The sequence below is a fragment of the Dendropsophus ebraccatus genome, chromosome 13 (genome assembly GCF_027789765.1).
Source record: "Dendropsophus ebraccatus isolate aDenEbr1 chromosome 13, aDenEbr1.pat, whole genome shotgun sequence".
NCBI lineage: Eukaryota > Metazoa > Chordata > Amphibia > Anura > Hylidae > Dendropsophus > Dendropsophus ebraccatus.
The window spans coordinates 6954326-6968895 of NC_091466.1; the positions used below are offsets into that span (position 1 = coordinate 6954326).

The window sequence follows — 14570 nt, forward strand, 5'->3', positions numbered from 1 at the left end:
GTACAGGCTCCTGGCTGTATATACTGCAGTGTGGTCTCCAGTACAGGCTCCTGGCTGTATATACTGCAGTGATGTCCCCAGTACAGGCTCCTGGCTGTATATACTGCAGTAATGTCTCCAGTACAGGCTCCTGGCTGTATATACTGCAGTGATATCTCCAGTACAGGCTCCTGGCTGTATATACTGCAGTGTGGTCTCCAGTACAGACTCCTGGCTGTATATACTGCAGTGTGGTCCCCAGTACAGACTCCTGGCTGTATATATTGCAGTGTGGTCTCCAGTACAGGCTCCTGGCTGTATATACTGCAGTGTGGTCTCCAGTACAGACTCCTGGCTGTATATACTGCAGTGATGTCCCCAGTACAGGCTCCTGGCTGTATATACTGCAGTGATGTCCCCAGTACAGGCTCCTGGCTGTATATACTGCAGTGATGTCCCCAGTACAGGCTCCTGGCTGTATATACTGCAGTGTGGTCCCCAGTACAGGCTCCTGGCTGTATATACTGCAGTGTGGTCCCCAGTACAGGCTCCTGGCTGTATATACTGCAGTGTGGTCCCCAGTACAGGCTCCTGGCTGTATATACTGCAGTGATATCTCCAGTACAAGCTCCTGGCTGTATATACTGCAGTGTGGTCTCCAGTACAGGCTCCTGGCTGTATATACTGCAGTGATATCCCCAGTACAGGCTCCTGGCTGTATATACTGCAGTGTGGTCCCCAGTACAGGCTCCTGGCTGTATATACTGCAGTGATATCTCCAGTACAGGCTCCTGGCTGTATATACTGCAGTGTGGTCTCCAGTACAGGCTCCTGGCTGTATATACTGCAGTGATATCCCCAGTACAGGCTCCTGGCTGTATATACTGCAGTGTGGTCCCCAGTACAGGCTCCTGGCTGTATATACTGCAGTGATATCTCCAGTACAAGCTCCTGGCTGTATATACTGCAGTGTGGTCTCCAGTACAGGCTCCTGGCTGTATATACTGCAGTGATGTCCCCAGTACAGGCTCCTGGCTGTATATACTGCAGTGTGGTCTCCAGTACAGACTCCTGGCTGTATATACTGCAGTGATGTCCCCAGTACAGGCTCCTGGCTGTATATACTGCAGTGATGTCCCCAGTACAGGCTCCTGGCTGTATATACTGCAGTGATGTCCCCAGTACAGGCTCCTGGCTGTATATACTGCAGTGTGGTCCCCAGTACAGGCTCCTGGCTGTATATACTGCAGTGATGTCCCCAGTACAGGCTCCTGGCTGTATATACTGCAGTGTGGTCTCCAGTACAGGCTCCTGGCTGTATATACTGCAGTGTGGTCCCCAGTACAGGCTCCTGGCTGTATATACTGCAGTGTGGTCCCCAGTACAGGCTCCTGGCTGTATATACTGCAGTGTGGTCCCCAGTACAGGCTCCTGGCTGTATATACTGCAGTGTGGTCCCCAGTACAGGCTCCTGGCTGTATATACTGCAGTGATGTCCCCAGTACAGGCTCCTGGCTGTATATACTGCAGTGTGGTCTCCAGTACAGGCTCCTGGCTGTATATACTGCAGTGTGGTCCCCAGTACAGGCTCCTGGCTGTATATACTGCAGTGTGGTCTCCAGTACAGGCTCCTGGCTGTATATACTGCAGTGTGGTCCCCAGTACAGGCTCCTGGCTGTATATACTGCAGTGTGGTCCCCAGTACAGGCTCCTGGCTGTATATACTGCAGTGTGGTCCCCAGTACAGGCTCCTGGCTGTATATACTGCAGTGTGGTCCCCAGTACAGGCTCCTGGCTGTATATACTGCAGTGATATCCCCAGTACAGGCTCCTGGCTGTATATACTGCAGTGTGGTCCCCAGTAAAGGCTCCTGGCTGTATATACTGCAGTGTGGTCCCCAGTACAGGCTCCTGGCTGTATATACTGCAGTGTGGCCTCCAGTACAGGCTCCTGGCTGTATATACTGCAGTGTGGTCTCCAGTACAGGCTCCTGGCTGTATATACTGCAGTGATGTCCCCAGTACAGGCTCCTGGCTGTATATACTGCAGTGTGGTCTCCAGTACAGGCTCCTGGCTGTATATACTGCAGTGATGTCCCCAGTACAGGCTCCTGGCTGTATATACTGCAGTGATATCTCCAGTACAGGCTCCTGGCTGTATATACTGCAGTGATGTCCCCAGTACAGGCTCCTGGCTGTATATACTGCAGTGATGTCCCCAGTACAGGCTCCTGGCTGTATATACTGCAGTGTGGTCTCCAGTACAGGCTCCTGGCTGTATATACTGCAGTGTGGTCCCCAGTACAGGCTCCTGGCTGTATATACTGCAGTGTGGTCTCCAGTACAGGCTCCTGGCTGTATATACTGCAGTGTGGTCCCCAGTACAGGCTCCTGGCTGTATATACTGCAGTGATATCTCCAGTACAAGCTCCTGGCTGTATATATTGCAGTGATGTCCCCAGTACAGGCTCCTGGCTGTATATACTGCAGTGTGGTCCCCAGTACAGGCTCCTGGCTGTATATACTGCAGTGTGGTCTCCAGTACAGGCTCCTGGCTGTATATACTGCAGTGTGGTCCCCAGTACAGGCTCCTGGCTGTATATACTGCAGTGTGGTCTCCAGTACAGGCTCCTGGCTGTATATACTGCAGTGTGGTCTCCAGTACAGGCTCCTGGCTGTATATACTGCTGTGTGGTCCCCAGTACAGGCTCCTGGCTGTATATACTGCAGTGATATCTCCAGTACAGGCTCCTGGCTGTATATACTGCAGTGTGGTCCCCAGTACAGGCTCCTGGCTGTATATACTGCAGTGTGGTCTCCAGTACAGGCTCCTGGCTGTATATACTGCAGTGATATCTCCAGTACAGGCTCCTGGCTGTATATACTGCAGTGATGTCCCCAGTACAGGCTCCTGGCTGTATATACTGCTGTGTGGTCTCCAGTACAGGCTCCTGGCTGTATATACTGCAGTATGGTCCCCTGTATAGGCTCCTGGCTGTATATACTGCAGTGATGTCCCCAGTACAGGCTCCTGGCTGTATATACTGCAGTGTGGTCTCCAGTACAGGCTCCTGGCTGTATATACTGCAGTGATGTCCCCAGTACAGGCTCCTGGCTGTATATACTGCAGTAATGTTTCTCCCTGTGGTGGGGCGTTTGTCTTCTGCCTCATAGGGGTTTTTCGCCTTCCTGGATCAACACAGTAGGATTTTCCTAGGTTGAACCTGATGGACTCTTGTCTTCTTTCAACCTTATTTACTATGTTACTATGTTACTATGTTACTAATGTCCCCAGTACAGACTCCTGGCTGTATATATTGCAGTGTGGTCTCCAGTACAGGCTCCTGGCTGTATATACTGCAGTGTGGTCTCCAGTACAGGCTCCTGGCTGTATATACTGCAGTGTGGCCTCCAGTACAGGCTCCTGGCTGTATATACTGCAGTGTGGTCTCCAGTACAGGCTCCTGGCTGTATATACTGCAGTGATGTCCCCAGTACAGGCTCCTGGCTGTATATACTGCAGTGTGGTCTCCAGTACAGGCTCCTGGCTGTATATACTGCAGTGATGTCCCCAGTACAGGCTCCTGGCTGTATATACTGCAGTGATATCTCCAGTACAGGCTCCTGGCTGTATATACTGCAGTTATGTCCCCAGTACAGGCTCCTGGCTGTATATACTGCAGTGATGTCCCCAGTACAGGCTCCTGGCTGTATATACTGCAGTGTGGTCCCCAGTACAGGCTCCTGGCTGTATATACTGCAGTGTGGTCTCCAGTACAGGCTCCTGGCTGTATATACTGCAGTGTGGTCCCCAGTACAGGCTCCTGGCTGTATATACTGCAGTGATATCTCCAGTACAAGCTCCTGGCTGTATATACTGCAGTATGGTCCCCTGTATAGGCTCCTGGCTGTATATACTGCAGTGATGTCCCCAGTACAGGCTCCTGGCTGTATATACTGCAGTGTGGTCTCCAGTACAGGCTCCTGGCTGTATATACTGCAGTGATGTCCCCAGTACAGGCTCCTGGCTGTATATACTGCAGTAATGTTTCTCCCTGTGGTGGGGCGTTTGTCTTCTGCCTCATAGGGGTTTTTCGCCTTCCTGGATCAACACAGTAGGATTTTCCTAGGTTGAACCTGATGGACTCTTGTCTTCTTTCAACCTTATTTACTATGTTACTATGTTACTAATGTCCCCAGTACAGACTCCTGGCTGTATATATTGCAGTGTGGTCTCCAGTACAGGCTCCTGGCTGTATATACTGCAGTGTGGTCTCCAGTACAGACTCCTGGCTGTATATACTGCAGTGATGTCCCCAGTACAGGCTCCTGGCTGTATATACTGCAGTGATGTCCCCAGTACAGGCTCCTGGCTGTATATACTGCAGTGTGGTCCCCAGTACAGGCTCCTGGCTGTATATACTGCAGTGTGGTCCCCAGTACAGGCTCCTGGCTGTATATACTGCAGTGTGGTCCCCAGTACAGGCTCCTGGCTGTATATACTGCAGTGATATCTCCAGTACAAGCTCCTGGCTGTATATACTGCAGTGTGGTCTCCAGTACAGGCTCCTGGCTGTATATACTGCAGTGATATCCCCAGTACAGGCTCCTGGCTGTATATACTGCAGTGTGGTCCCCAGTACAGGCTCCTGGCTGTATATACTGCAGTGATATCTCCAGTACAAGCTCCTGGCTGTATATACTGCAGTGTGGTCTCCAGTACAGGCTCCTGGCTGTATATACTGCAGTGATGTCCCCAGTACAGGCTCCTGGCTGTATATACTGCAGTGTGGTCCCCAGTACAGGCTCCTGGCTGTATATACTGCAGTGTGGTCTCCAGTACAGGCTCCTGGCTGTATATACTGCAGTGTGGTCTCCAGTACAGACTCCTGGCTGTATATACTGCAGTGATGTCCCCAGTACAGGCTCCTGGCTGTATATACTGCAGTGATGTCCCCAGTACAGGCTCCTGGCTGTATATACTGCAGTGATGTCCCCAGTACAGGCTCCTGGCTGTATATACTGCAGTGTGGTCCCCAGTACAGGCTCCTGGCTGTATATACTGCAGTGTGGTCCCCAGTACAGGCTCCTGGCTGTATATACTGCAGTGATGTCCCCAGTACAGGCTCCTGGCTGTATATACTGCAGTGTGGTCCCCAGTACAGGCTCCTGGCTGTATATACTGCAGTGATGTCCCCAGTACAGGCTCCTGGCTGTATATACTGCAGTGATATCCCCAGTACAGGCTCCTGGCTGTATATACTGCAGTGTGGTCCCCAGTACAGGCTCCTGGCTGTATATACTGCAGTGTGGTCCCCAGTACAGGCTCCTGGCTGTATATACTGCTGTGTGGTCTCCAGTACAGGCTCCTGGCTGTATATACTGCAGTGTGGTCCCCAGTACAGGCTCCTGGCTGTATATACTGCAGTGTGGTCCCCAGTACAGGCTCCTGGCTGTATATACTGCAGTGTGGTCCCCAGTACAGGCTCCTGGCTGTATATACTGCAGTGTGGTCCCCAGTACAGGCTCCTGGCTGTATATACTGCAGTGTGGTCCCCAGTACAGGCTCCTGGCTGTATATACTGCAGTGTGGTCTCCAGTACAGGCTCCTGGCTGTATATACTGCAGTCATGTCCCCAGTACAGGCTCCTGGCTGTATATACTGCAGTGTGGTCTCCAGTACAGGCTCCTGGCTGTATATACTGCAGTGATGTCCCCAGTACAGGCTCCTGGCTGTATATACTGCAGTGTGGTCTCCAGTACAGGCTCCTGGCTGTATATACTGCAGTGTGGTCCCCAGTACAGGCTCCTGGCTGTATATACTGCAGTGTGGTCTCCAGTACAGGCTCCTGGCTGTATATACTGCAGTGATATCCCCAGTACAGGCTCCTGGCTGTATATACTGCAGTGTGGTCTCCAGTACAGGCTCCTGGCTGTATATACTGCAGTGTGGTCCCCAGTACAGGCTCCTGGCTGTATATACTGCAGTGTGGTCTCCAGTACAGGCTCCTGGCTGTATATACTGCAGTGTGGTCCCCAGTACAGGCTCCTGGCTGTATATACTGCAGTGTGGTCCCCAGTACAGGCTCCTGGCTGTATATACTGCAGTGATGTCCCCAGTACAGGCTCCTGGCTGTATATACTGCAGTGTGGTCCCCAGTACAGGCTCCTGGCTGTATATACTGCAGTGTGGTCCCCAGTACAGGCTCCTGGCTGTATATACTGCAGTGTGGTCCCCAGTACAGGCTCCTGGATGTATATACTGCAGTGATGTCCCCAGTACAGACTCCTGGCTGTATATACTGCAGTGATGTCCCCAGTACAGGCTCCTGGCTGTATATACTGCAGTGTGGTCCCCAGTACAGGCTCCTGGCTGTATATACTGCAGCGATGCAATGTGAGAAGCAACCACCAGATGGTGCCATCACTATAAGCCAATGGTGAATCTGGTGTCACCTATAGAACATGAAGGATATTACGGCTCCGGCCTTCTGGTTATACACAATGGTTTATTCCGTTCGGATAGTGTGGTGGCCTGTGGCTATTCAGGGTTGTATAAGTCCTCACACCCTCCCCGGGTCTCACACATGCTCTTTTGGGATCTCGGCCGTATGACTATAATCATATTGCAGAATAGCTATAGAGCCTATAAATGAAGGGGAGGAGTAATCATTGTACTTTACCCTATATTCCATCCTCCTCCCTGTTACCCTATGATGTCACTATGATGACGACGTCTATAACATAACAGACGCACAATGGATTAAAGCTCATTTTAATGTTCTGGAATGTCCTGTAAGATCCACAGGGAATGGAGGAAGCTGAAGGTCTACCTGAGTTCTCTGTCCTCCCTGACAATGACATCATCGTGTGCAGTAGCTCAACTCAGGGTGATAACTTCATCCTGTACTGTAGCTCCGCCCAGAGTGATGACCTCATCCTGTACTGTAGCTCCGCCCAGAGTGATGACATCATCTTGACACACAGCTCAGCCTAGAGTGATGACATCATCTTGACACACAGCTCAGCCTAGAGTGATGACATCATCCTGACACACAGCTCCGCCTAGAGTGATGACCTCATCTTGTAACACAGCTCTGCCCTGAGTGATGATCTTATCCTGTAACACAGCTCTGCCCTAAGTGATGACCTCATCCTGTACTGTAGCTCTGCCCAGAGTAATTACATCATCCTGTAACATATCTCCGCCCAGACTGATGACATCATCCTGTAACACAGCTCTGCCCTGAGTGATGACATCATCCTGTACTGTAGCTCCGCCCAGAGTGATGACATCATCCTGTACTGTAGCTCCACCCAAAGTGATGACATCATCCTGTAACACAGCTCTGCCTGTATCCTGTACTGTAGCTCTGCCCAGTATGATGACCTCATTCTGTAACACAGCTCGGCCCAGAGTGATGGCATCATCCTGTATCACAGCTCTGCCCAGAGTGATGACATCATCCTGTAACACAACTCCGCCCAATGTGATGACATCATCCTGTAACACAGCTCTGCCCAGAGTGATGACATCATCCTGTAACACAACAGCGTCCAAAGTGATGACATCATCCTGTAACACAGCTTGGCCTAGAGTGATGACTTCATCCTGTACTGTAGCTTCGGCCCGGGTCTTGGGTGTGATGGCGGCTTCTACCCTTTAGGCCACCCCTCCTGGCAGTGTGGTTAGATGGGTTATGTCTGTGCTCTACAGGTGACCACATCCAGTCACATGAAGCTCTCGGCCACCTTCCTCTTACAGTGTTCGCATTTCCCTGGATGGAGGCCGACCCCTGTGACCTCCAGGTCAAACTTACAGGAGCCTCCGGCCGCTCTCTTCAGGGGCACAGCGGTGGTGGAGATCCGGAAGGACCCCGTCCCCAACGAGGCCGAATCATTGTCCGTTCCCTGAGTCGTGCACCGGCAAACTCTCCGGATCTCCCTGCGGAAGTGGATGGTGAAGAGTCCGTAGATGATGGGGTCCAGGCACGCGTTAAAGAGGCCGAAGAGGAAGAGGATGTGGCTGAGGGAAGGCGGGACCCTGCGCCGCGTCAGCATCTCCGGAGAGAACCAATACCAAATCCCCAGGAGGTAGTAAGGAGTCCAACACACGATGAACGTCAGGACAATCACCAAGGACATCTTAAAGGTCCTCATCCTCGCCCGAGGGATGTTATTATAGGAGCGACGCAGGGGGATCTCTCTAGAAGAACCTGAGAGACAAAGGAAGCTGTGACTGTATATAGGAGCAGTATTATAGTTGTTATATTCCTGTATATAGGAGCAGTATTATAGTAATTATATCCCTGTATATAGGAGCAGTATTATAGTAGTTATATTCCTGTATATAGGAGCAGTATTATAGTAGTTATATCCCTGTATATAGGGGGTAGTATTATAGTAGTTATATTCCTGTATATAGGGGGCAGTATTATAGTAGTTATATTCCTGTATATAGGAGCAGTATTATAGTAGTTATATTTCTGTATATAGGAGCAGTATTATAGTAGTTATATTCCTGTATATAGGGAGCAGTATTATAGTAGTTATATTCCTGTATATAGGAGCAGTATTATAGTAGTTATATCCCTGTATATAGGAGCAGTATTATAGTAGTTATATTCCTGTATATAGTAGCAGTATTATAGTAGTTATATTCCTGTATATAGGAGCAGTATTATAGTAGTTATATTCCTGTATATAGGGGGCAGTATTATAGTAGTTATATTCCTGTATATAGGAGCAGTATTATAGTAGTTATATCCCTGTATATAGGAGCAGTATTATAGTAGTTATATCCCTGTTTATAGGAGCAGTATTATAGTTGTTATATCCCTGTATATAGGAGCAGTATTATAGTAGTATATTCTTGTATATAGGAGCAGTATTATAGTAGTATATCCCTGTATATAGGGGCAGTATTATAGTAGTTATATTCCTGTGTACGGGAGCGGTATTATAGTAGTTATATTCCTGTATATAGGAGCAGTATTATAGTAGTTATATTCCTGTATATAGGGGGCAGTATTATAGTAGTTATATTCCTGTATATAGGAGCAGAATTATAGTAGTTATATCCCTGTATATAGGGGGCAGTATTATAGTAGTTATATTCCTGTATATAGGGAGCAGTATTATAGTAGTTATATTCCTGTATATAGGGGGCAGTATTATAGTAGTTATATTCCTGTATACAGGGGGCAATATTATAGTAGTTATATTCTTGTATATAGGGAGCAGTATTATAGTAGTTTATATACCTGTATATAGGGAGCAGTATTATAGTAGTTACATTCCTGTATATAGGAGCAGTATTATAGTAGTTATATTCCTGTATATAGGAGCAGTATTATAGTAGTTATATTCCTGTATATAGGAGCAGTATTATAGTAGTTATATCCCGGTATATAGGAGCAGTATTATAGTAGTTATGATGGAATTGGAGAGTGCAGTCGGCACTGTCAGCAACGCTAGCAATTGAAGGACGTATAATGGAGCGGACCAGCCTGAAATGCTTGTACTGGTGGTGCTCCCAGACAAAAGCAAATAGAAATATGCAATGCAGTGGCGAGAGGAAATAGAGACTGGGGCACTCACCGATGTTTCCAAGCTGTAGACTTTAATGCCGATATCTACAAGTCCATGATGGAGGGAGGACAGGTGGAGTAGCGGGCGCCTATGCCCCGGAACGACGTTTCACGCCCACTCGGCGCTTCTTCCTGCCGGGACCTTCACCTGCAGGCGCCCGCTACTCCACCTGTCCTCCCTCCATCATGGACTTGTAGATATCGGCATTAAAGTCTACAGCTTGGAAACATCGGTGAGTGCCCCAGTCTCTATTTCCTCTCGCCACTGCATTATAGTAGTTATAGTCCTGTATATAGGAGCAGTATTATAGTTGTTATATCCCTGTATATAGGAGCAGTATTATAGTAGTTATATGCACAAGCCAAAAAGACAGAAATGGCTGCACATCGCACCCATGGCTGACACAAAAGCTTATTCAGCTACATTTAAAACCAACATCAGAAGTTAGTATATAATTTGGCCAAACCATATTGCCTCATGTACCATGTGCAGGTCTTCTGATACACATCAGTCCCTAACAAAAAAACATCACTGTGCCCGTCAGCGACCACAATCCCCGCAAAACGTGCGCAAGCAGAGAAGGGGGGCCACGAAATGGCCCTGCAACCCCATTGTCACAGGACCAGACCCTAAAAGGCCCCCCCAAAACCCCACTGGCACAGGAAGCACCTGTGTACATAAGGGGAGGATCTCCTAGTATTCTCCCATTCTACCTGCAGAGGAATGGAGAGAGTTAAGAGCTTGTTCACACTTGTGTTGCTTGGCGTCCACTTTTTCCGCCGGTGGCGCCTGCGGGGTCCGGGGGGGGGGCCCTTTAGGGTCTGGTCCTGTGACAATGGGGTTGCAGGGCAATTCCGTGGCCCCCCCTTCTCTGCTTGTGCACGTTTTGCGGGGATTATGGTCGCTGACCGGCACAGTGATGTTTTTTGGTTAGGGACTTATGTGTATCAGAAGACCTGCACGTGGTACATGAGGCAATATGGTTTGGCCAATTTATATACTAACTTCTGATGTTGGTTTTAAATATAGCTGAATAAGCTTTCGTGTCAGCCATGGGTGCGATGTGCAGCCATTTCTGTCTTTTTGGCTTGTGCATATTTTATGTATTCTGTCCCTTTTTTCATTGTGGCTAGCACTCGTGCTGTGTAAGACCCATGTGATCCAAATTAGCAGGAAGCACCTGTGTACATAAGGGGAGGATCTCCTAGTATTCTCCCATTCTACCTGCAGAGGAATGGAGAGAGGTAAGAGCTTTTTCACACTTGTGTTGCTCGGCGTCCACTTTTTCCGCCTGCGGGGTCTGGGGGGGCCCTTTAGGGTGTGGTCCTGTGACAATGGGGTTGCAGGGCCATTCCGTGGCCCCCCTTCTCTGCTTGTGCACGCTTTGTGGGGATTGTGGTCGGTGACCAGCACAGTGATGTTTTTTGGTTAGGGACTCGTGTATCAGAAGACCTGCACGTGGTACATGAGGCAATATGGTTTGGCCAAATTATATACTAATTTCTAAAGTTGGTTTTAAATGTAGCTGAATAAGCTTTCGTGTCAGCCATGGGTGCAATGTGCAGCCATTTCTGTCTTTTTGGCTTGTGCATATTATAGTAGTTATATTCCTGTATATAGGGGGCAGTATTATAGTAGTTATATTCCTGTATATAGGCGCAGTATTATAGTAGTTATATTCCTGTATATAGGAGCAGTATTATAGTAGTATATTCCAGTATATAGGAGGCAGTATTATAGTAGTTATGGTTCAGGGAAGAAAAAGAGTGCTGCACCTCACACCTATGGCTGATACTAGTACCTCTCGGCTGCATAAAAAACATCAGAATTCTGTATGTGAATTGATCAAGCCATACTGCCCCATGTACCGCGTGCAGGTATCTGATACACATGGGTCCCTACACTAAGTCCACACTGTGCCAGTCAGCGACCACCACCCCCCCAAGCGTGCACAGTCAGGGAAGGGAGGCCATGGAACGGCCCTGCAACCCCCATGCCACAGGACCAGACCCAAAAATGCCACACCAAAACCCAGCCAGCACCACCGGCGGAGGAAGCTGCCACCAAACAGCACAATTCTGGATAAGGTATTGCACTCACCATAGCTATCAAAGATAGAATGGAAAACAAGAGTCCGTGGAGCCTCAGTTACGAGTCTCAAAACACGGGATAGCCAGATATCTCTAGCCTGTTGCCACGGGGTGCCTCCATGATGGGGAGAGCACCACACCACCCTGATAAATAACCCCTTAAGTCCCACTCGGTTGCGAGTATTGGAATATAGACAGGGAAACAACATGGTGGCCCCTTTTTGTCAATGTCTAACTCAAGGTGCGAGTATTGCGATCATGACAAGGGCTTGCCAAGGCAGGCCTCCACCCACAGACAGCCGTTTCAGGGTATTTGCCCCTCGTCAGTGTGGGGTAGGATTCTGGCTAGTTGGGGCAATGACAAATCAACCAAACGGCCCCGCAACCCCCATGCCACAGGACCAGACCCAAAAATGCCACACTAAAACCCAGCCAGCACCACCGGCGGAGGAAGCTGCCCCCAAACAGCACAAGTCTGGATAAGGTATTGCACTCACCATAGCTATCAAAGATAGAATGGGACAGACAGGAGGGATTAAAACCATGAGCACTCACGTGTCTCCTGCTAATTGCGGTCATGTGGGTCTCACCAGGAGGAGTGCAAAACACGGAGAAAAGAGAGAAACAAAATGCGGTTCACAGGGCCATTCCATGGCCTCCCTTCCCTGACTGTGCACGCCTGCGGGGGTGGTGGTCACTGACCGGCACAGTGTGGCACAGTGTAGGGACCCATGTGTATCAGATACCTGCACGCGGTACATGGGGCAGTGTGGCTTGATCAATTCACATACAGAATTCTGATGTTTTTTATGCAGCCGAGAGGTACTAGTATCAGCCATAGGTGTGAGGTGCAGCACTCTTTTTCTTCCCTGAACCGTATTATAGTAGTTATATTCCTGTATACAGGAGCGGTATTATAGTAGTTATTTCCCTGTATATAGGAAGCAGTATTATAGTAGTTATATTCCTGTATATAGGAGCAGTATTATAGTAGTTATATTCCTGTATATAAGGGGCAGTATTATAGTAATAATATCCCTGTATATAGGAGCAGTATTATAGTAGTTATATTCTTGTATATAGGAGCAGTATTATAGTAGTTATATTCCTGTATATAGCAGTATTATAGTAGTTATATTCCTGTATATAGGAGCAGTATTATGGTAGTTATATTCCTGTATATAGGGGCAGTATTATAGAGGTTATATTCCTGTATATAGGAGCAGTATTATAGTAGTTATATCCCTGTATATAGGAGGCAGTATTATAGTAGTTATATTCCTGTATATATGAGCAGTAATATCGTAGTTATATTCCTGTATATAGGAGCAGTATTTTAGTAGTTATATTCCTGTATATAGGAGCAGTATTATAGTAGTATATTCCTGTATATAGGAGCAGTATTTTAGTAGTTATATTCTTGTATATAGGAGCAGTATTATAGTAGTTATATTCCTGTATATAGGGGGCAGTATTATAGTAGTTATATTCCTGTATATAAGAGCAGTATTATAGTAGTTATATTCCTGTATATAGGAGCAGTATTATAGTAGTTATATTCTTGTATATAGGAGCAGTATTATAGTAGTTATATTTCTGTATATATGAGCAGTAATATCGTAGTTATATTCCTGTATATAGGAGCAGTATTTTAGTAGTTATATTCCTGTATATAGGAGCAGTATTATAGTAGTTATATTCCTGTATATAGGAGCAGTATTATAGTAGTTATATTCCTGTATATAGGGAGCAGTATTATAGTAGTTATATTCCTGTATATAGGGGGCAGTATTATAGTAGTTATATTCCTGTATATAAGAGCAGTATTATAGTAGTTATATTCCTGTATATAGGAGCAGTATTATAGTAGTTATATTCTTGTATATAGGAGCAGTATTATAGTAGTTATATTTCTGTATATAGGAGCAGTATTATAGTAGTTATATTCTTGTATATAGGAGCAGTATTATAGTAGTTATATTCCTGTATATAGGAGCAGTATTATAGAAGTTATATTCTTGTATATAGGGGGCAGTATTATAGTAGTTATATTCCTGTATATAGGGGCAGTATTATAGTAGTTATATTCCTGAATATAGGAGCAGTATTATAGTAGTTATATTCCTGTATATCGGAGCAGTATTATAGTAGTTATGCGGTTCAGGGAAGAAAAAGAGTGCTGCACCTCACACCTATGGCTGATACTAGTGCCCCTAGGCTAAATAAAAAACACATCAGAATTTTGTGTATGAATTGATCAAGCCATACTGCCCCATGTACCTCGTGCAGGTATCTGATACACATGGGTCCCTACACTAAGTCCACACCGTGCCAGTCAGTGGCCACCAACCCCGCAGGCGTGCACAGTCAGGGAACGGGGGCCATGGGACGGCCCTGCGACCCCCATGTCACAGGACCAGACCCAAAAACACCACACCAGAACCCGGCCAGCACCGCCGACGGAGAAGGTCGCCCCCAAACAGCACAAGTCTGGATGAGGTGTTGCACTCACCATAGCTGCGGCAAACAGAATGGGAAAAAAACAGGAGGGCTTAAAACCATGTGTACTCAGGTGTCTCCTGCTAATTGCGGTCATGTGGGTCTCACCAGGAGGAGTGCAAAACACAGAGAAAAGAGAGAAACAAAATGCGGTTCAGGGAAGAAAAAGAGTGCTGCACCTGCGCGGTGGTACACGGGGCAATATGGCTTGATCAATTCATATACAGACACTCTGGTGTTGATTTTTAATATAGGCCTAGCGGCATTAGTATCAGCCATAGATGGGATGTGCAGCCGTTCCACTCTCTCCAGTTCGTGTTTTGCAATTCTCCCTCTCTGAACAGCTAGCACTCCTTTATAAGACCCACATGACCAAAATTAGCAGGAGATGCCTGTGCTCACATGTCTGGA

General features: G+C 47.5%; 1 protein-coding gene across 2 annotated transcripts in view; it reads right to left on the reverse strand.

Moving 5' to 3' along the window:
* Positions 1–7342: 7342 nt before the first annotated feature.
* LOC138771567 (gonadotropin-releasing hormone II receptor-like) overlaps positions 7343–14570 on the reverse strand; it is a 54938-nt gene continuing 47710 nt past the window's right edge. For both annotated transcript variants that reach the window (XM_069951398.1, XM_069951399.1), the window contains exon 4: positions 7343–8195. In XM_069951398.1, coding sequence (XP_069807499.1) covers positions 7711–8195 — 485 coding nt within the window. In that variant the 3' untranslated portion in view covers positions 7343–7710. The remainder of the gene's footprint in view (positions 8196–14570) is intronic.